At 33.0% G+C, this 22,771-nt stretch overlaps 1 protein-coding gene across 1 annotated transcript in view; it reads left to right on the top strand.

Annotated features, from left to right (window-relative positions):
* Positions 1-22,771, top strand: part of LOC150078076 (uncharacterized) — a 511,382-nt gene that overhangs the window by 227,183 nt on the left and 261,428 nt on the right. Inside the window, exon 5 of the mRNA XM_090384455.1 lies at positions 805-885. Coding sequence (XP_090240581.1) covers positions 805-885 — 81 coding nt within the window. The remainder of the gene's footprint in view (positions 1-804; positions 886-22,771) is intronic.

Here is a 22,771-nt window from a genome sequence, read left to right as displayed (position 1 = left end):
TTGACAAACGCTGGCCACGTCCACATACATCACTGCCACAGGCTTCAACATCAGACAATTAGCCAAGCACTTCACGTACAAGATTGGCAGTACACGCCTCCATTCTAACTGTCATTTCATTTCAACTGAAGAAGGTTAACTAAACAACCGAAAGCTTTTATTTGTATGTATCTAATCTAATATATGTATATTTCCTATTATTAAACCTGTCACAATCTATATTTTTGTATCCCTGTCGCTCTGAGCAACTGTAATTAGTAATAATAATGCAAGTATAATTTAATTGATAATATATAATCAGATACTGTATAGGCAAAAGCAAAAATAAGCAGCTGTGAAGTGAAGAAATATAAAATGTGTATAATATTTTTTTAAAGTTTAAATTATCTTTCATGAATTTAAATATACTTTTATAATTAATAATAAAGTCAGTTTGTTAAAAGTATTAGTACACTGCTGTTTTTTTTTTTTTTTTTAATTAAAATCTTTAGTGTACAAGAGACTACTATATGATTTTACTATAGTGAAGTACTAACTGCTCCTGAAAGCAATGAATTATATAAGAGTTGTTGATTTTATATCTGTAAATAAGTACTTACCACTCTCAGGATATTTTACTTTTACTCTGAATATTTTAATTTTAGACTTTGGATGTATAATTTTAATAATAACTGTCAGAATTTCATATATTCCTAATTGAATGTAAAATCAATGATAATTTGGTTTGTTTTGTTTGAAAATAATGGATAAGAAATATTTGATTAATAAATTTCTAGTGATTACATTAATGCAAATTAATTACAGGTAATTTTAAAGCAATTCTGTCATGCATGTCTGGATGTGCCCCTGTGAATCGAATGCTTCATATGCTTGGAGACTTTCCAGGTAAGCTGCAGTGCATGGAGCTAGAATCATCACCATCTCTCACACATCATCCATCAACAACCATTGATCAGTAATCAGTATTTATAATTTCATGTACATTTTCTCCTATAAACATTTAAAATTATAGAAATCATATAACAGATAATAATATATAAGTTACAAAAAACAATCCAGGGATTTATTCAAGAAAATATATTATTTCTCTAAAATTTTACAAACCATAGAAAATCATCTTTATAAATGATATACTAGTTGGAAATAAATGTATTTAACTATTCATAGTAGAACAAAATGCATTAGGCTAAATAATTTGGATATTAGTAACTAACATTTACTCCCTATAAATACAGATATGGAATTATGATAAAAGAAGGTCATCTCCCAAAAACTGGTACATTGGATTAATTTTTGTTTACTTATTATGAAATCATAAACTTAGTAGTTTAAAAGGAAGAGCTAGAAATTAATATTTTTGACTATTAAATTTAATTATTGGTATAGGTGTGACATTTAAATTAATAATAGTAAGTATCTTTAGTATACATGAGTATGAATGTGTGTTGCACTAGTATATACAAGCTGATGTGTTATAAGTAGTGTACATGCATATCTGTGTGCATACATATGTCTGGAGGAGGAGGAGAATGTATGTTTCATTTGTTTAAGTCAGATTAAACACACACACACACACACACACACACACACACACACACACACACACACACACACACACACACACACACACACATGCACTAATAGGTACTGGAACATTCCATGGTGGCATAAAGTGCTGGTCTTTGCACCCATATCAGTTAATGGTTAGCTTTCGATAATTAAAGATAGCAACCAACTGTATTGCAGAAATTTACAGTTAAAGCAATAAAAGAATGGTTTTTCTCTAGTGTCATTTTGGTAGTAGCTGAAGGTTCTGTATTTTTGTAACATTTATGTATATTACTTACATTCATACCAATATTGTGATATATAAGAGCCTGTAGAATTCACATAATAAGTTTGTTGCCTTTTTTTTTTTTTCTTCTTTTTTTTTTTTTTTGCAGTGGCTACAGCTACCAAATGAGGCTGTAAACTTATCTTCAGGCTCATTCTTTTTGATATGTTTATACATATGGATGATCAAGACAAGATGTGAGCACTTCATTTCTCTTCTAGTTGCAAATCAGTATTAGAGGGATAGTTTTGTGGAAGTCATAAGTGTATGTCCTTTGCTATACCTTGAATATGGAGAGAGCCCACAAACCAGTATGATGAATGCTATTTTTTTAATAGTGAATATATCAAATTTTAAAAAGTCTGTGGATCAAAAAGCATGAAGTGTATTGCTCCATTGCCACACAATGAAGACCTGCTAATTTCCAGTCCACCTTCCAAAGAAGAGCCTTCAGAATTGAATGATGAATCTAGTGAACAGTATAATTGAAATTACACCTCAGAAACCTGTTTAAGTAAAGCACCATTTTCCTAATTAGCAAGGATTGGATGAATTAGTAAGAGACTTGGGTCTAAACAAATCCCATACAAAGCTCCTGATATTTCATTTAAAGAGTGAAAATTTTCTGGATCCTACCTACCGGACTTCCCGATATAGAAAAGACTTGTTAACTTATGCACATTTTTACATAGTTGCAGAATCCCTATGCTATTGTTTTGATTTTATCAGTCTTTATGAGGAAATTGTTATTAATCAAAATCTAAAAGATTGGCTCCTTTTCATAGGTAGTTCAGTAAAGTTTGAAAGCTGTATTGCTTCACAGGAGGAATATTTCACATTGGAAGGCCTTCTGGATTTGAAATGTGATTTCACTAAGCTCCCTTCCTTTCTATATCTCTGGGATAAGTAGGATAGTAGATCGGCACCACAAGAGAAGGGAACGTTCTTCCAAATTGAGTTGCAGCCTGGTGTACGCAGTGTAGTAAACAAACTCTCGGCTACAAAAAAGTCTTGTTTCCACCTGTATATATCAAACTGGAAATGGTTAAACAATTTGCTAAAAGCATGGGATCCTCAGGGTGACAAGTTGATTGAAAATTGTGAAAACATAGAATGCAGAATTCAGTCAAACTCTATTACTTGCTCTCCTCTCTCACCTTAATTTTTTTCAGAACAAACCTTGCAATATTAGTGTAGAGCAGAGTTCGCCAACTTTTCATGGTGGTGAGCTACTTTTGATATTAATTAAATAGTCGCAGCCAAAGAATAATGCATTTATTAAGGGTTTCACATTGAAAGATATAAACTAGAAAATTAATACATATATTACATGTCATATATAATGTTATTTTATGATTTTACTTTTTTAAATAATAAAATAAAATTTAATTAAAGTTAATGTGAAACTTGTGATTCCCTTTCTTCAGTTATCAAATGAAAATCTAGAGTATAAGATAAACAACCAGCTCGCAAACAATCAGTTAGATGTGCATCTGTAAGTGTAGGGCTATTCTTTGATTTTATGAACTTCATGCTAGAAAATAATGACTCATAGAGGTACGTTGAACCAAAGCAAGAGTTCACCATTAGTGCTACATTTTTTTAACAAGAATGCTTATTCTTGCCCACCCATTCCAGAAGTCATTGTCTTTTTTATGATTCTAAAACAGTGTCACTTTGAAGGCTAACAATTTCTAGTTAATTAATACCAAAATCTCAGAAATATCTACATTATTGAAGGAATTTAGAACATATTTCACAATTGGTTCAATTTTCTTGAAATCCTGGAATCCCCATCTGAATTCTTGCTTTAGCTCTTTCAAGATGTTCCACAAAAGGTTGAATATTAAAACACTTTTCAGTGCCAGTTTCGATAATAAACTTTTTCAAATAAGTGAAGTGTAACAGCGACTTTTTTCTTATGTCAGATTCCCACAAGTTTAGATTACCTTTGAATGCACTGATTAAACTAATCATTTAAGCAATATTCTTATCTTTTCCCTGAAGTTCAAGATTTAATATATTAAGTTTCAGATTCATATATCTCAACTTCTTTCAAGAAGGATCTAAATAGCCTATGCTGAAAACTTGAAGAACAAATGGAATTTATAATTTTTGTTACCACATTCATCACATTCTTAAAATGAATCACTTTTTCACAGAGTATTTCCTGGTGTATAATACAATGGTATGTAATTAGTTCCGGAAATGAAGTATCTTTCTTACACTGACTAATGAAACAGTTTCTGATACCTACCATCGCAGGTGCACCATCAGAGGTCATTGACACTAGTTTTGGGAGAGGAATTTTGTTTTCGGAAGCATAATCTTCAAATGCTTGATAAATATATTCTCCTCTAGCTTTGTCTTTCAATGAAAGAATTGTTAGAAGCCCCTCTTTCACCAAATAATCTAAAAAACCATTCAAACTATGACTGCTATTTGTGCTGTGTCTGTTGACTCATCAAATTGTAATGCATAGTAGGCACAGGTGTGAAGGTCACTCATCAACTGTGAATTTAAATTTTTTGAAATTCCCTCTATCCTCCTTTTCATATTGTTAGCAGATAGTTGTAAATCTTTAATCGACAAAATAATTGCCGACTTATTGCTGAAATCTTCAAAAAGGGAATCTGCAGCAGACAACATTGCTTCCTTAACTAGTTCTCCGTCCTCAATTGGCTTTTTTTCTTTTTGCAAGAACATAAAGCAATTTTGAAAGATGATATTGTTGCATTTGAAGACTTATCAATATGCTTAGTGAAAAGCGACTGTTGAATTAATTTCAGATTTTAATGCACAAACTTTGTTTTTCCTTATAGCAGAGTTATTCAGATAACCTGTGTCAAAGATTCTATGATTCATTTTAAATGCCTCTCAATGTTCTGCTTCTTAGCTACTGCCTCAGAATTATGACACAATAAACAAACACACTTTCCATTACACATGATAAACAGAATTGTTCTTCCCATTCACTGTTGAAATGATATGATTTTCCCATTTGTCTTTTTCCACACGTTAAGTTACTCTTTGTGGGGTGCACCTTTTGATTTTATTTTAACATACAAAATTGTTAAATTTTCACAAAATACATATGTATATACCCACATATACATTTGTATCCAAAAAGGGCTAAGAAACTATAAGCACTCTCACCAATCGTCTTGTTTCACCAAAAATCTTAGTGGAATTGCCCAAAAAGGATACATTCCTTTTCAGGCTGTTTAGAAAAATTTTTAGAAAAACACTTCCTCAAAACACTGTTGTTATTCTATAAAACTTCTACATCTGGAGAATAAAGGTCATCGTGCTTCGCCCTTTTCGCGAATACAAAGTAAAGACTCAACCGTAATCTTTTCTCGTTAACGGCGGGTTTCTTCTGGTCCATATTCTATTAAGTTTGGGTCACTTTCCTGCGATCATACCATACTAATGGTAACTCTTAAATTCGATACCCTACACTGCTTTCTCCAATGATGCATATGAAGATTTAAACTAACAAACTGAGGTATTTACGTCACAAAATCACTGGATTTACAGGATTCTCTTCGGACTTCCTAACTTCGGGACCAGGAAGGTTAGGTTAGAAAACCTGAGGAAATCGGAATAAAGAAAACTGAAAAAGACTAAACCAATTGGAAAAGCCCCAAAGAAAACATTTTACAACTTCTTTGCTTATTACACTTGGAAGGTCGTTGCTGCAAGATATAAATATAATGTCCCGTAATTAATGACTATATCATAGTAATTTCTCAGATTGGTCAGGCATAACCCCCCCTTAATAAACCCATCCTGGGATTTACTCAAGATACCATTCTTGCCAAGATCGTCCTTGGTCTTTAACCACAGATTGTATGATTTACCCTATCACAGAAGTTAAACTCGCTGGCCTGTAGTTAACCAACTTCTCTTTAGCACCATCTTTTTGGACTGGGGAGACATAGCACTTCCCTAGTCCAAGGAGGTCTTCCAAGAGTTAACTTTTCCAATGGCTTGATACGTTCACATGCAAGTTTTTTTGATTATAACTGAATATATACCATTTTATCCTGGAGCCATGCCATCCTTTAACATCAGTAGGCTTTTTAGGATTGCCCACAGATTCAAGCTTGCTTTCAATCATTGAGATGTATCTGTTCAAGTCATCTGTGATTTTAGCTTGACTTTCTGTGGGCCTTCTACTGCACCCAATTAAGGGACCTATTTAATGTACTTTTTTTTCTTTTTTGTATTTGCATATGAAAGAACTCCATAATGCCGTTCTTAGCTCTCTTTGATAGTTCTTTCCTCATAATGCTTTCTCCCGTCTTGCTCCATAAGTGGCTTTGTTACATGTTCTGTAAAGCTCATACAAAGTGGAATCATGCGATGGTCTGTAACTGTTCTGGACTTGTTTCTTTTGCTCGCTCTTAACATCACACCTGCCATCCATTTTGGCATCTTACATTTTCTCATATAGAACTTAACTACTGATATGAATATATGTGTAGCTTCAAGGATAAATCATTTGAATATTTCCCATAGCATATTTATATCCAACACTATACAATGGTCTCTCCAATTAATTGAGCCCAAGAAATAACTCATTCCATTATAGTTTATTCTCTTGAAATTGAATCTCTCATATTTTCCTTTGACTACATGGATTTCTTTAGATAAAAGCCATTTTATAGCACTGTAATCACTGCTTGCTGTTGGTCTTTCCCACTATCTAGTTTTTGATACAGTTGGGTTTTTTAGTGAGAACCAGATTTAACATATTAGAGCCTGTTGCACTTTCTTGGAAATGCTAGGATAAGTAGTAATCATCCAGTTTGTTCAAAAATCTGTCACCTTATAGTGTATTTCCAGTCTACTTATTCTGGTCTATAAGAGATAGGTTGAAGTCACTCATAATGAGACAGTCATACTTACTAGCCCATTCAGTCTACCTAAAGAGATTTTTTTTTGCTGTAATCCTCAGAATCACTCGACCTATAACATAATCCAACTCTCATTTCTCCCTTTATTACAAGTAATTTCATGCCACACTGACTAATATCTACATTATCTTGATCTTGAAAATATTCTTACCACCTTCAGACAGTTTTTAACAGGAGCATCACCCCCACCCCACTCTTCCATCCATCCCTATCTTTCTGTAAAACAATATTTACCAAAATGAAATTCTTCATATTGTATTTCTGAGTATCACCATGTTTCAGTATGCTCAACTACAGCAGCATTAGTTGACTTGATCTAAACAGAAATTCATTTCATTTGTTTAAAATATGCCTGGAATGTATTTTGTACTTTGTGGCTTGAAACACTCGTTATAGTTTTTAAGTAACTATAAGGAGTGTTTCAAGTTTTAGGCACTTTATGCATAAAGCACTGATTGTCGTCACTGTGTCTGTCCACATATAATAACTCAAATCCCATTGGATGGATTTTCCATGAAATTTAATATTTGGCTCACTTAGGAAGATTTGTCAAGCCACTCAAATTTCATTAAAATCAAACCAATAGAAATTTGACTATTATTATTTTTTTTTTTTTCCATACATATCACATTGGCTCTCCATACACCAGATATTGTAGCTGAAGCACAGGATATTATGTTTGTTGCTTTGTACTGATTGGAGGGGTGGATGTGCAGAAACAAAATGTTCTTGGTTTGTACATAAAAGCTCTTGGTTTTTTCCTCAAGTTTTTGTTATCAGTTTACTAAATTCATAAATCAATAAATCAAATTATTACTATTTTCTTATTATATTAACCAAAACAGAAACAATTAAATATTTGTTGTGTTCAATTGTTATTACAATACAGATGAAATAAGTAAATTGCATTACCAAAGCACTGACTCTACATCAGTGTGTGAATTAAATACTACAATTATTTAATTTATTAAAATCACAGACCATGAAATATATGTCATATTTCACACACTGCTAATTATAAAGTATTACAAAAAAAACATGGAGCAATTATGTTGAGGTACATGTGCAGTCATGTGAAATGTGTCAATTTTTTGACCTAAGTGAATTGTGCTGACTTCTCTATTCCCCTTCTCCTCTAAAGTTAGCAGTTTTTCTCTGGACCCTTAATTCATCAGCAATGGCATTAGCAAAAATCTTTGTACCTCCTCTGTGAAATTAAATGCTGTTTTTACAAAAAAAGCAAGCTAATGCTATGCTGAGTTGCTCAAGACTAGAGTTAATCCACTGGGCTTTCTTAACAAAATTCCTTCTGTGATGTCTGGGTAGAATTGCAGACACAAGAACATTTTGTCCTGCTTTACCACACTTTTTACATGACTGTAATCATAACCATTTCGTAAATTTAAGCTTAAAATCATTAGTATTACCACACACCTACTAGAACCATTATGAGCTGATGAATTGTTTGCTGCATTGTCAATTTAAACATGTATTATCACACACCCACTAAAACCATTATGAGCTGATGAATTGTTTGCTACATTGTCAATTTTTTGCACCCAACAGGCACATCTATAGATGGTTCTATGCCATATATCTTTGTTATAGAATGTGTTTCCTGTTTCCTTTACAATTGAATCTCTAATTAAGACTACCTCCTGAAAGCTGTTTCTGTTCTAGCTGATCCTTTTCTGGGGCTGGCTTAAAAATTGCATCATCTGACATAGTGTCAGATGCTTGAGTCTCTGAGAAGCCCCCAGGTTGAATTTGCTCCAGGGCATTGGCTTGCTTCCTCTGAGACTGCTCAGTCATGCCATACAATATGCAAAGTTTTTAATTCAGTTCATCACTCCATGCATCCTGCTCAGTGAAATGACTCTCCATCAGCTAGCAAAAGCTCAGAATACATTTAACAAGTGTAAGCAAAAAGGCCATAATTCATAGGAGAATTGCTGCTGGCAGTTCTGACATCAGTCAAGATATTGTTTGGCATGTTATGGCTAACTTTTCTAGATGAGCTCATAATCTCTTTTAAACCTTGAGTGGGCATGCTTATGTCCTTCAAATGAGTGTGGTGTCCCTCAAGTTTCTTATTTTCATAACCTTAAAATTGGTAAGAAATAATTCAAAGTTGCTTATTTTTTGATGTGCCACTTTTTATTTTCCCATTATTATGAACATAACTGTGGCAAACCATTTTTTTATATTGGAACTGCATTTTAAAATAATTGTTTATAATCATATCAATTGCAGCAAAATGCGAAGCCTAAAAATGTGAAGGAAGAGTGCTTCAACAGCTGAACCAAAACATTGCTAATTTTAAATTTGCAGTTTTTTTTTGCATGTTTTCTTTAAACATGCAAGTGTTAAATGATATAGTTTGTTAAAATGGCTGATGTCTTTAGTAGTTCAGTGATGACTTGGAAATGTCTTTAGCTAAACTGTAAGGGATATTAGTAGCTTTTAAGTCAGAGGATGAATTGGACAACAAATATAAAATCTCAGGAAACTCCAGTGTGATGGCCAAGCTTCACGAATAACAAAACAATTGATGATGCAGATCACAAGGAAATACAGTAAATTGAGGAATACTAAAATCGACATTAATGTTACTTGTGTAGGGTTTTTTTTTTTTTTTTTTTTTTTCCTCAGATTTAATGAGCTTTGTGTCAGTAAGTGGGCTGTCATGCCACCCATGGGTTAAATAGAAATTTTAATTACAAAATACCTATCTATAAATTCATAAGAGAGCACTGGTTAATTACCTTTATATGTGTGCATGAGATAAGATAAGTACACTATTTATGCCAATTTCACTAAGTATTTTAGTACACTAAGTTATTATTATTATTATAACTAAGTTATACAAGAGAATTTGGCTAAGGTAAAGAAAGCCTGCCCGAGAAGCATGCAAAAGTTCGATGAAATTTACCAGTAAAAGTACTTTGCTGTAACGGCATTTGTATTGTTGCTCGCTTGGTAAACAGATGGTGGGTGTTATTGGTCTGGAGTAGAAGTTGAATCCCACAGGAGCTTGAAACCGTATCGAAGTATGGGGTAACCTGACCTTTTTTCTTTAGAACCACTAATTGAATCACGAACAGAGTCATATTGGAAGTTCTGGCGTCGTAAAAAATGTTCGTAATGTAGTTTCACCTGTAAACTTTTTCGAAGTTTGCCATGCTTCTCCTGTGGGCTTCCTTTGCCTTTTTTTTTTTTTTTTTTCCTTAATAAACAATTTATCCACTAGTCCATCATGATTCTAAAGAAAAAAGGTCAGGTGTTACCCCCTCCACTTGGGGAGGGTTTCAATCTCCCATGGGATTCAATTTCTCCCCCTGACTGATAACACCCACTGTATGTTTATTGAGCGAGCAACAATACAAATGCTGTTACGGCAAAGTACTTTTACCGGTAAATTTCATTGAACTTTTGCGTGCTTCTCGTGCAGGCTTTCTTTACCTTCGCCGAGAATTCTTACTTACGACTTTCATATTTCCCATCAAAGTTACTAATAACAAAGGCTCAATGAAAAAACTCTATTTCAAAGGCTCTAAGCTGGAACTTTTTAAATACTTAACTAAATATAAAACAAGCTAAGCCACATTAGCATTAGCAAGGGCACATGATGCAAGTAAGCAAGCTTATATAGCATCAGCCAAAAAAAAAACCCCTTATTTCACCCATCCCTTCGCTCCAAATGTTTGTCAAGTTCTGCCTTGAATCTGTTTAAGCTATCAACTTCTACAACAACAACAGATGGAAGTTTGTTCCAGCAATCAACCACCCGCTGGCTAAAGACAAACTTCCGCACATCTATTCTACAACCGTCTTTCCTCAATTTGAATTTATGCCCTCTCAGGTGATTATTCTGAGCAAGAGGAAGAATCCCATCAGCATTGAGCATGTGCAAACCATTCAAGGTTTTATACACCTCAATCAGATCACCTCACAGGTGCCTAGTCTACATGATCAAGACTCTTGAATTATTTATTTAATACAATTTAAAATGCCCAATTGATTACTAGAGTTTATTATACTACAGTTTACTTGTTAGGAATTGCAGTGTCTATGAATATTAACTGTAACTAAAGTAGTAGTAGTAGTCGTAATGGAGGCATATTATGCAAGAAAGCAATTGTATGAGTTTATGTAGCATCAGCCAAAAAAAAAAAAAAAAAAACACAATTTCACACATCCATTCCCTCTAAAAGTTTGTCCAGTTCCTCCGTGAATTTATTTAAGCTATCAACTTCCACAACAACAGATGAAAGTTTGTTCCAGCAATTAACCACCCACTGGCTGATAAAGACAAATTTCTGCACATCTATTCTACAACTGTCTTTCCTCAATTTGAATTTATGCCCCCTCAGGTTCATGATCTGGGAAAGTGGAAGAATCCCATAAGAAATTAGCTAAAATATCTGGCTAAATATAAAAATAAGCTACCCTACCTTATTAGGGCAATTAAAACTATTATTAAATACAATTTAGTGTGATACTTATAAAATATCTTAGTTATTCCAAAAACTAACTTTTACGTATATTATCAATGGTAATATATTTTCATATAGTATTCTTTCAACAGCTTCCATATTTGAGAGCTATATGCTATAGCCTTGATCTCAGCAAAATTTTAGCATTAGTATAAGTAAGTCAAACTGAGGCAAGGAAGCAGACTTTTTCATATTAGCCAAAATAAATAAATAAAAATAATAATAAAACAAAACAGAATATTCATACTGTTTCTGTTCCCACAAGGTAACCATCCAGTTCTTCTTTGCACTTAGCCAGAATCACTGCCTCTACCACTTGGGAGGCAACTTATTCCATCGTTTGACAATCTTCTGCCCATAAGTGAACTAGCTACTAATATCCACTTCAGTCTGGCTAAAGACATTTCCAAGTAGTCACCGAACTACTGATGATATCAGCCATTTTAACAAACGACATCATTCCCTTGCCATTCCATTAAGTTCTTGAGCATTCCTAAAATCACTGATGTGTACTACAGTGCCTCACCATTGCAGTTATACTTCTACAGTTGAACTGTCCTTTCTTTCTTACTGGTCACTTGCACATAATCTGATACCAGCACAGAAGTTTTATTATAAAGTTGAAATAAAGCATCTGCGACATTTCTGTTCTTAAGTTTACAATAAAGTACCCTTTTCTACATAAGTGAATGTGTTTTTTATTGTTGTCTGATCACAGAATCAGTCATTTATTCCCAGAGAGTTTTTAGATGTTCTGTGCACATAGTATAGCAAAATGACATTAAAGTATCCATTTGTTGCATGTTTCATTTCCACAGTAATGGCATTAGACCGGGGTTCGAGCCCGTCACCACCAAATACAGAAGATGCGGAAAGGTCAGGGAATGACCACCGCATATCCCAGAGCAATATGGCCTTAGTTGCTAATGCTCCTAAAAACCAAAACAACAACAACAGTAATGGCCAATCCTTCATATGTAATTTGCATTTACGAAGCGTAATGTACTGATGTGCATATTCTTGTGGATTATAGAGTACACCTTTCCTTCTTGCTATATCTGTGTTTATCTTCAGTATGCTTCATAAAGTGAATATTACTTGTGAAACTCAATTTAATTTCAAATATTCTTTCTTGCATATTTTCAATTTTCTTGAAATGCTTTCACTAGTTTAGCTTTCCAACGTTTTTTTGTTTGTTTCATTCTGTTTATCAGTACTTCATATGTTATTGGTAAGCATAATTTCAACAGATTTTTAAAACACACAAGGGAGCAAATATTTTATTTAATGTTTAATATGTTAAGTCAGTACACAGAGGTACCAAGGGTACTTTAAAATTGCTAGATCTTATTCTGCTGAAGGGAATTATATGATAATTACTAAATGCTGATTGTTTTCACTATTGATCACGATTTGCCCGTGAACTTATTACTGGGCATTTTCCCAGCAGGTGCTGCTTTACTATGGGGATTCTATCTTTTTAGTTACATTGCCAAAAAGTAAAGATATGTGTAAATTAAAATAACAACAATCATTAAAGAATGCTGTTATTTAAATTTACCCACATCAATACTTTTTTTGTCATTAAATAATAAGATTTTGTGTAATCTAATCATTAAAGAGAAAAGGCTGCAGCAATAAAAATATATAACCTGCAGCTTTAAAGTGTGAATTAGTTGTAATTAATTATGCATTCTGAAATTTGTGGTTTATGCTACTAATAATATAGTTGTAACCTCCCTACAGTAAATGTTGATGTGTATGAAAAGTGCTCTTTTGATTGCTTTATATAATTTTATTTAGATCAAAATTATGCATAATATACACACTTATACATTATATGAATAATGCATGGTAAGTATATAGAATTATTGTAAGGCTTTTCTCTTTAAATCATTAAGCAAATACATTTGTTGTTGTTATTATTATATATCAATAAATATAAAGCTTTTCTCTTTAAATCAATAAGCAAACATATTTGTTATTATTTTTATTATTATTATCATTTTTATTATTAATTGCTTCCCTTAAGTTGTTTTTTATTGTTCCAACCATAACAGAAAATTTTAGTAACCAACATAAGTTGTAATTTTTAATAAGAAAACTGAGACATTGAAAATAATTTCAATGAGCTTATTAGGCTGATACTGAGAAGATACTGGCCCAGATTTGTTTAGTTAGGAGCAGAATGTTTTCATTGCACTTTTCCAATTTATTGTGACCGTTTCATAACTTATTCCTATTTAGTCCTTTTCTTTCTGTAATCTGTGTACCTATGCACTTGATGAATGGAGAATAATTTTTGGAAATGCATTTACACATTTTCAAATTGAAGTAATTTAGCATTTGAGATGTTAACCTTAGTTTCATGTTTAAAGAGTTGAATTTTAATAAAAATTCAAATTAAAAAAAAAAAAAATTGGTGTGGCAGACCATTTTTATTTTCTTTTTATTTAATATATTAGTTGCATTGCCTTAATTATTAGAAGTAGAAAGCTAAAACTCTCTAGTACTTCAATATACCATGAAATCATATGAAAATCCTGCTTGGATTTATTCCAGTTGTTATATTTCAGAAAATTAGTATTTAATAAAGATTAAGGGGGGAAAAAAGAAGTACTTGTGCTCAACTTGCCACTAAAATTATTCAGTGGGATTCCACAGTTGAAAATTGCAGCTGTATATCATATAAAATATTCTTTCCTGATCGTATTCTTTATATCAGAAATATTATTTTAATTATATCTTTTACTTGAATATCCCCTGGATACTATAAACAAATAAGACAGAAATCCTAACATTAAATAAATTATTTTAAACTGCAAAAGCTATTATTTTTTTATATTATGTAAAACATCATTTTTTTTAAATTAATACCTGATGGCTATTTTCAAAATAACATAAAAACACCAAAATCCTGTCTATTTTATGTTATTATATATTAACTTAAAACTTAATTTGAAACTTAACTCAATAATTAAAATCAAAATAAACATTAAAGTAAAAATTCAAAACATATAGCAAGTATCAGAGGATTGCTTTGAATTAAATTCTTTTAAAAGCACAATCTGTTCTGTACACTACCATTCTGTAAAGAATAATCATCTTAAATTTGTTTTCCCTGTTTTTCTTTCTCTAAATATTTTGTAAATGCTGTAATTTTGCTAAACATTCTTGACTTTTCGCTATACAAAATTAAATCAGAGAAAACAATACTGTATAACTCATTCTTTGATACCCATTAATTCATTAGTATGCATGCTTACCATCATCATCCTATTTGTAACCTTTCAAACTTGTTGTCTTTCTTCTGATAACTTAATAATTATATTTGTTCAACTTTTCCTTTCCTTTTTTTCACTTTTGTCTATTAAATTTAATTTTTTACAGTTCCTTTACAGATTTATGAACTACATTTGTGCTTTACCATTACAATTGACATTGTTTTTAACTAAGAATGTATGTGTTAAGTCTGACTGTTACATTTTAATTGTTAGAAAAATCTTATACAGTTGTGACCTATTTAAATAACACTCCTGCACTGCAGCTTACTATTTTTGTAATTGTTTATGCATGTGCATAATTATTCTTTCATTATTATATTTTGATATTATTCTATATAAATGCCTTGAGTGGGTTGTTCTCGTTTAAAGTTGTTAATGCTGTTATTGTGCTCTCTGTTCGTAGTATAAAGTATTACAAAAAAAAAAAAAAAATCTCCAGCACTTATGCCATAAGACCAGTATGCTTATATATATATATATATATATATTGATTATTGTTTTTTCATAAATGTCAAGTTTGTTTTAGAAACATGGGATTGCTCTTTACATAACTAAAAAAAAAAAAAAAAAAGTGATATTATTGAGTACATCATTCTTATCCATTACAAAAATGGATATTATTGAAACAGTACCTTATTTATATCTATACAGTGGCATAGTATACATGTAGTGAACCAGTGCAGTTCACTAGGGTCACCATCTAAGTGGAGGCCTCTTAAATACCCCTGAAATTTTTCTTATATTGAATGGATAAAAATTAATATAAGGGCCCAAAAAAATTGAATTTTGCAGTTGGATCTCAAATTCACACTTTGCACATTAAGGTTCTACAAGAGTATGTTGTGCCACTGTATCTATATCAACTGACAAATATCTCAGTTGAAAATGCAACTAATATGTTTTCTGGAAAATTGAGTTTAGAAAATATGAGAATGTACTTAACTATGTTTAGAGGAGTCCAAAATGCATATACTCTTAATTTCAAAGAATTGAATACAGAAATGTTTTGAATCACTTTAAAGGAAAAGAAAAGAAGTAAATATACTGAAGGAAGGGCATTTTATGAATTAATGGTTAAAAAGTGAGCAAAAAAATTGCTTAGATAAATATGAGTGAATTTATTTGGAGATTAAGATTTTTATATAGAAAGTAATAGATGGGGGAATGGTATGACATTTCAAGAGCTGCCTTACTCCCATCTACTGAGGTTATAATTAATTATATTATGTTGGGAGATAAAAGTGGAGAGAGATAGATTGTTTAATTTTAAAATTATTAACAACACTGGCATTTATACATCATAAAACTAATTTGGGAGAATTGTTGCTCCTGTCTGAGGTGTATACTTAAAAGTAGAACTGCGAAGGTATGGGGTGGGAGGAATGTAGTTGTCTGTTTCAGACAATTAACAAAATCAAACACAACAGTGGGTTATTTATACATACTGGGGTGTTGCTTCTATAGTTGGGGTGCACAAATTTCTGAAAAACCCACCTAAAAAATTGTACAAAATATGAAAATGATATTTTGTTTTTAAAGTCTATGTAGTATTGATAAACAACAAGAAAAAAAAAGATCATAGAGCACTTTAGGGCCATAAGCCTCAGGTTGCGAAATAATTGACTGACATGTAAGTTAGTGCAAGTGCATCATTTCTACACGCAGCCAGTTACTAAGTAACTAGGAATTGGCATCATTAAGTACATCTCATATTGTGAATACCTTCATAACGAGTTACCATGATATTACACTACCTCAAATAAGTAACGCTTCACCAATGGAGAAGACATGTTACTTATTCTCGGTGAATACCACTACTGAGACAGCACCGTTTCGGAGCCTTTTGGCTCCTCATTGGTGGGTGGTCAGATACCCTGGTGATGCAATGATGACTATTTTGCAACATGAGGCTTATAGTCCTAAAGTGCTTTATGATCTTAATTACTTGCATACCACTAGGCATCTCTCATATTGTGGAGTTATACTTCACAACCGGGTTGTCATCATTGGATCACTAGGGTACCTGCCCACCCACCGATGAGGAGCCAACAAGCTCCAAAATGGTGCCGTCTGGGTGGTGGTATCCACCGAGAATAAGTAACAAGTCTTCTCCATTGGTGAAGAATTACTTTATTCAAGGTAGTGCAATATCATGGTAGCTCGTTATGAAGGTATTCACAATATGAGATGTACTGAATGATGCCAATTCCTAGTTACTTAGTAGCTGGCTGCATATAGAAATGATGCACTTGCACTAACTTACACATCAGAAAAGAAATGAATGAAAAATATTGAAAAATTGCTGCATATTGGGGATTGAAAGTTTCCGTGTGCCTATTTACATTACAATCTACATACCTTCTGGCATGTTAGCTGTGGTTGCATTTGTTTTGTTAATGGTGAAACACAGAGAAACTACTACATTCTGTCCCCCTACACACACACACACACACACACACACACACACACACACACACACACACACACACACACACACACACACACACACTATTCTGCTTTTAATCATACATCACAGTAGAGGAGAGCAACTTTTTTTGTTTCTCCAAATTGGAATAGACAATCTCTCTCCACCCTCACCCCAACTGAAACTAACATAGTATAATTAAATGCTAAGAATAAGTTTTTTTTTTTTTTTTTTTTTAAGATAATTACTTTCTTTTTATACAGCAGACTCTCGATTTACTGGGATCAGATTAACCGGGACACCTCAAGACTCCAAATAAAAAAAATAATAATAATAACAAAAAAAAACAACCAGAAATAAAATTCAAATAATAACTAGAATAGGTATAAACATATTTTGCAAGTTGTAAATAAGTGACAAGAAGCGGCGTTATAAGTTGTCATTGGGAGATTAGTGTACCTGTTATCTTGCAACTCCCACTGTCTTCACATCCGCTGCTCAAAAAAAAAGAGAGAGAGAGAGAGAGAGAGAGAGAGAGAGAGAGAGAGAGAGAGACCAAATGTTTAGTTTTGTTTTAGTGCGTCACGTCGATTGTTGTGTTCAATCAGCACAACAAAAGGCAAATTTTGTTTCGTTATTTATGTCAGGGATATCGGAATTTTTACTATTATTTTTTTTTTGTTCAGAAATCACAAAAATGATGGGCAAATGCAAGAGTTGTTCTTTCAATTAAACAAAAACTTGAAATTATTTAAAAGTTTGAAAACGGTGCATCCATTTTGATGAACAGATGCACCAAATGATGTTGGTGACCAAACCATACGTGACACTAAGAAAATAAAGGGAAGGTGTTAGATTTAAAATCGACATCATAAAAAATAAAGGGAAGCATCGTATCGGATACGCGAGTAGTAAGTGGCAAGGTTTTTCGGTTTTTTTTTATCTATCGCCATACTTTTTACGTAGGTTGCTGAACATTTTTCGATACAGTAATAACGTAAGTCCCTGACTTATGTTATTTTAACACGTCAGTTTTTACAAAAAAAAAAAAAAAAAATCCAAACTATTATATTCAGGCCACTCGAATAATTAAATTCATCTGCCGTGCTGTCTTATGTCTGTTAACTGCATGTGTTCTGTGGTCAATTTGTCTGTTTTCTGGATGAAAAACTCCAGTTTCTGGGGGAAAAACCTTGCTGTCTACACCGAGACCGACTAACTCAGCTACAGAGTGAAAAAAGCCAATTAAAGTTCCTCACGGCATCAAGGTGGAAAAGGCCCGAGATTCGAACCCGGGCCTCTTCCACCTGGTGTGGGGAGGACGGTGACAATACCACTGTGCTACCCACGCAGACTATCAGTTTTTACAGTACTAACATGCGTTTTTTCTTCCTTTTATGTTTTCTTTTCTTATGTGCCACTCAGGCTACTTCCCAGATAGCCTGAGTGGCACCACCGTCCCCAGATAAAATTTTTAATTGAACTAATTAAAAATATATAACTATTTTTCTTCATTCTTCTGAGGATATTATGTAGTTTTTGTAATTTTGGGCATATCAGCGATATAGTAGCAATATTTTATCAGTCATTCCCGAGTTATGTAAGAAGTCCTGGAAAGTATCTCTTACATACGTCAGGGACTTGCTGTATTTTTGAATTAACCGGGAAATCGATTATCCGGGAATTTATTTTTACCATCTATCCTGGAAAATCGAGAGTCTACTGTATATGCCTGTATTATTTCCTTACATCCTTAGTAGATTTGAACAAGGCATCTTCTGAAATGACAGGCAATTTTCTTCCATACCCACTTATTACTTTCTGTATAAAACAACTTTAATCCCCAAATAAATTCATTCATGTTTATCTACACAGTTCTGCATTCTCTTTTCAGGCAAAAGAAATAAATTGGACATTATTACTAAAGTAATAATAAAGTAAAGCATTATTATTAAAGCAATAATGCAGTGATAAAAGTTAAATTAAAATATTATCAAATGAATGTGAACCAATGATTATTGGATGTTACTGCTGACTAGTTATACAGTAAAATCAAGATTAGATGAAACTAACATTTTTAGTGAGCTACTGATTGGGATTATTAATATATGAAAATGGAAATCATTTCTGATAGCCCTTTATCAGTAAACTGTAATAATTGCTACTTATCATAATTTACTGATAAACTATAATAAGTAGCAATTGATTTCATACATTAGGCTATGGGGACTTCTTATACAAAAGAGACAACCCTTGCAATGGAATTGATCTCTCAATTTTATGAGAAATACATAAATAGCATTTCTCATAAGAAAAATAAAATGCTATTTATATGTAATGAATTCCCCCATCAGACAACATTTCAGTGGTAGTGTTTCAGGTCAGGCATCTCATTAATGAAGCATCCAACTACTCTGTGGCAATTAACTCAGAAGAGAGAGAGAGAGAGAGAGAGAGAGAGAGAGAGAGAGAGAGAGAGATCAAATGGTATTTGAACCTCATTAGTATAGGTATTGGCAATATGCAAGGCTCGATAATTTGTCCAAACTTGCCTTATGTTTATTCAAACTACCCACCTCCACAATGCTAGGCAAAAGTTTATTCCAACAATTGATTATTCTTTAGCTGAATGCAAATTTCCACATGTCTATTCTGCAGCCATTATTTTCCAATTTTAATTTATGCTCATTTGTGTGTTTCATCTGAGAAAGAATATTGATGCCTTCATCATTAACCTTACTTAACACTTTGAAAGCCTTATACACTTCATTTGTTTCACCATGCAGATGCCTAGTTTCCAGAAACTTAAATTTACAGAACTCCAAGTGTTTCTTGGTAAGAATATCCTTTTGTGTCCCCTGCTGTTGCTCATTTCTGCACTCATTAATTCATCTGACCTCCATTTAGGCCTAAACCTTGAACAATATTTATTAGTTGGTATGAAAAGCCCTTGAAGGCTTCCCATTTAGAATTCACTGTTGGCATCATCAGTTGATTACACTGTATAGAATTTAAAAATTGTCTGAGACAACTTTAGACTTCCTTTATGAAAGCAAAAGCCCTTCCCTTTACCCTTGATGGTAGTTACATCATTAAGCAAATTCCACATCAGTACACTGTGATGACTGTCACCCAGTGGTTCCTTTATCTGCAAATTCTTAATGTTGTTGCTGCAGAAAACAGTCATCTAATAAATCCACAAAAGTCTTGCTACTGTGTGAGTGATCAACCCTTACGTTCCAGTCAATATCTGAAAAGTTAAAATCCCCCATTATAACACATTCTGATTTACTGGCCCACCCTATTTCTCTGCACAATTGCTCATTGTACTCATCAGATTCATTAGACCTATAACACACACACAAGCACTCTCATTTTCCATTTCTCAGTGCTTATGTCACACCACACTGACTCAACATTGCATTGTCCACCAATGTCAATTGGATGCACTTCCTTAGATTTTGTGTTTCTTAACTAACAGCATAATCCCCTCTCCCTTCCTGTCCTGTCTATTCTTTCTGTACATATTGTACTCCCCAAATTCCAATTCTGCACTGCTTATATCTGTATGACACCACGTCTCTGATATCCGAACAATATGTCTTATACAATGGAATAATCACCTCTTTGTGCCTGCTGGTAAAGTTTCTCTATATCATTTACAAGAACACCATGAGCTGTTAAATCAGCTTGCTTGTATTGCAGAGAGAATTTCTTTTCAGACTGTGCAATTGCTCCTAGATTTTTAATACTCTATTGCTTTGAATTTGATACTGCTCGAATGGTATGTTATTCCAGGATTACTGCTACTGAAATGTGATACCTTGCATTTAAATCTCAATTGTCATTTTACAGCCTATCTGCTTAGTTTATCCAGATCCTCTTTTAAAGTAGCACACCATGATTACTATCATTAACCGGCTGTGCCCATCTCTATATCATCAGCAGACTTGGACATCACACTTTAAATACCTATTCTTTCATCACTGTCATTAATAAATATTAAAAACAGTAAGGAGCCTAAGGTTCTATGACTAGCAAGGACTACATGCATTTTTAACATAATTTTATGGAAAAGACAAATAGTCGTTTCCTTTTCAATAGGGAAAAAAGTTTTATTATTCCTTATTTTGCAATTTGAACTTTTCAGTCCTGAAAATTAGTATTAGAATATAAAAGAATACAAAGTAGAAAATTGTGTGGTTGTGAGACTGCATTTACCTTATACTTCTTATTTTTGTTTTAGCTTCTGGTTTAGGTTTCTGTAAACGCATTTTGAGCTTTAAAGATTTTATTCAGAAGGTAGAATTGAGAGAAGGTTTTCAGCTATTCAGTAACAAGCATATAAATTCAAAGAAAATGAATTTTTACGAAATAAACTTCTAGTATATTTTTAAATTGCTCACAGTGGATATTAGAGACCATATAATTTCTTTTAACATGACATGTAATTTTTTAATTTTCAATTTTGGAACACGTGTAACTGAGCTTTCATTTATACCATATTTCTTCTGAATACAACATAGTCGGTTCCCAACCTTTTTTGTTCCTTGCATTCTTCTAAAAAAGGCCTTACTGGCTAGGTAAGTAAACCACATTCTATATTTCCAGATGTACTTAACTCATTTTGTATAAACCTAAACTATGCTGTAATAATACACTACATACAAATAAATCGATATTTGCTGTATAAATAAATAAAACCATATAAAATTTATAAAATGACAGTTGGGTGGGTGATAAACTTCGTCTCTGCATTTATGTCCAGTTGAAAAGTTTTAAACAGGTTGAAATAAAAAAAAGTTCCTTATTACATTTGGTTAAAATGTTAGTAGTTGGAGATTTAACCTTTTAAAACATGAAGAGTCTATTTCATTGCCTCATGTATTGTACAGCAAATTTTCTCACAGAGAAATGATAATTTTCACCTGCTGCCACAGGTGCCTCCGTAGCCAGGCGGGAAGGAGCAGCAATGCGTAGCACACGCTTCTTGATTAGACCGAGGTTCGAACCCATCACCACCAAATACGGAGGATGTGGAAAGGTCAGGGAATGACCACCGCATATCCCGGAGCAATATGGCCTTAGTTGCTAATGCTCCTAAAAACCAAAATAACAATAACAACCTGCTGCCACAATGAAAACGATCTGTATTGTGACAGCAGATGAAAAATATTGTTACCATTTGATCAAAAATAAAATACTCTTTTATTTCCCCTTGATGCTCAGTGTTTTGCTGTTATCTCATTATTTTATAATTTCCACAATTAATAAGCAACATTATAAGAAATTCAAGAAGAAATGTACTTAAATGAAATCCCAGTATTTGTATGAAATATAAACTGCATTGTGGAGAGAGCTGTTAAAAAAAAGAGTAAAATTACATTTTTAAACACACACACCACACATTAGCAGAGACATATGATGCAAGAAAGCAAGAAAAAAAAAAAAAAAATTTCTATTTCACCATTTGCTTCAAAAGTTTGTCCATTCTTCCTTGAATTTATTTAAGCTATCAACTACTTGCCAGCTAAAGGCAAATTTCCACACATCTCATTCTACAACTGTCTTTCCTCAATTTGAGTTTATGCCACTTAGGTTTGTAATCTGAGCAAGAGGAAGAATCCCATCAGCATTGAGCCTGCTCAAACCATTCAAAGCCTTATACACCTCAATCAGATCACCTCGAAGATGCCTAGTCTCCAGATGATGCAATTTGCAGAAGTTAAGTCTTTCTTGGTAAGAGCACCGTACCGACCTGCCGCTACTGGTTTGGTGGCATTGGTTGAAGCATCAGCTGTTGGTGCGAA

Source organism: Mastigoproctus giganteus, chromosome 11, assembly GCF_048544385.1.
Source record: "Mastigoproctus giganteus isolate SK-2022 chromosome 11, ASM4854438v1, whole genome shotgun sequence".
NCBI classification, from domain to species: domain Eukaryota; kingdom Metazoa; phylum Arthropoda; class Arachnida; order Uropygi; family Thelyphonidae; genus Mastigoproctus; species Mastigoproctus giganteus.
This window is presented reverse-complemented; position numbering and strand designations above follow the sequence as displayed.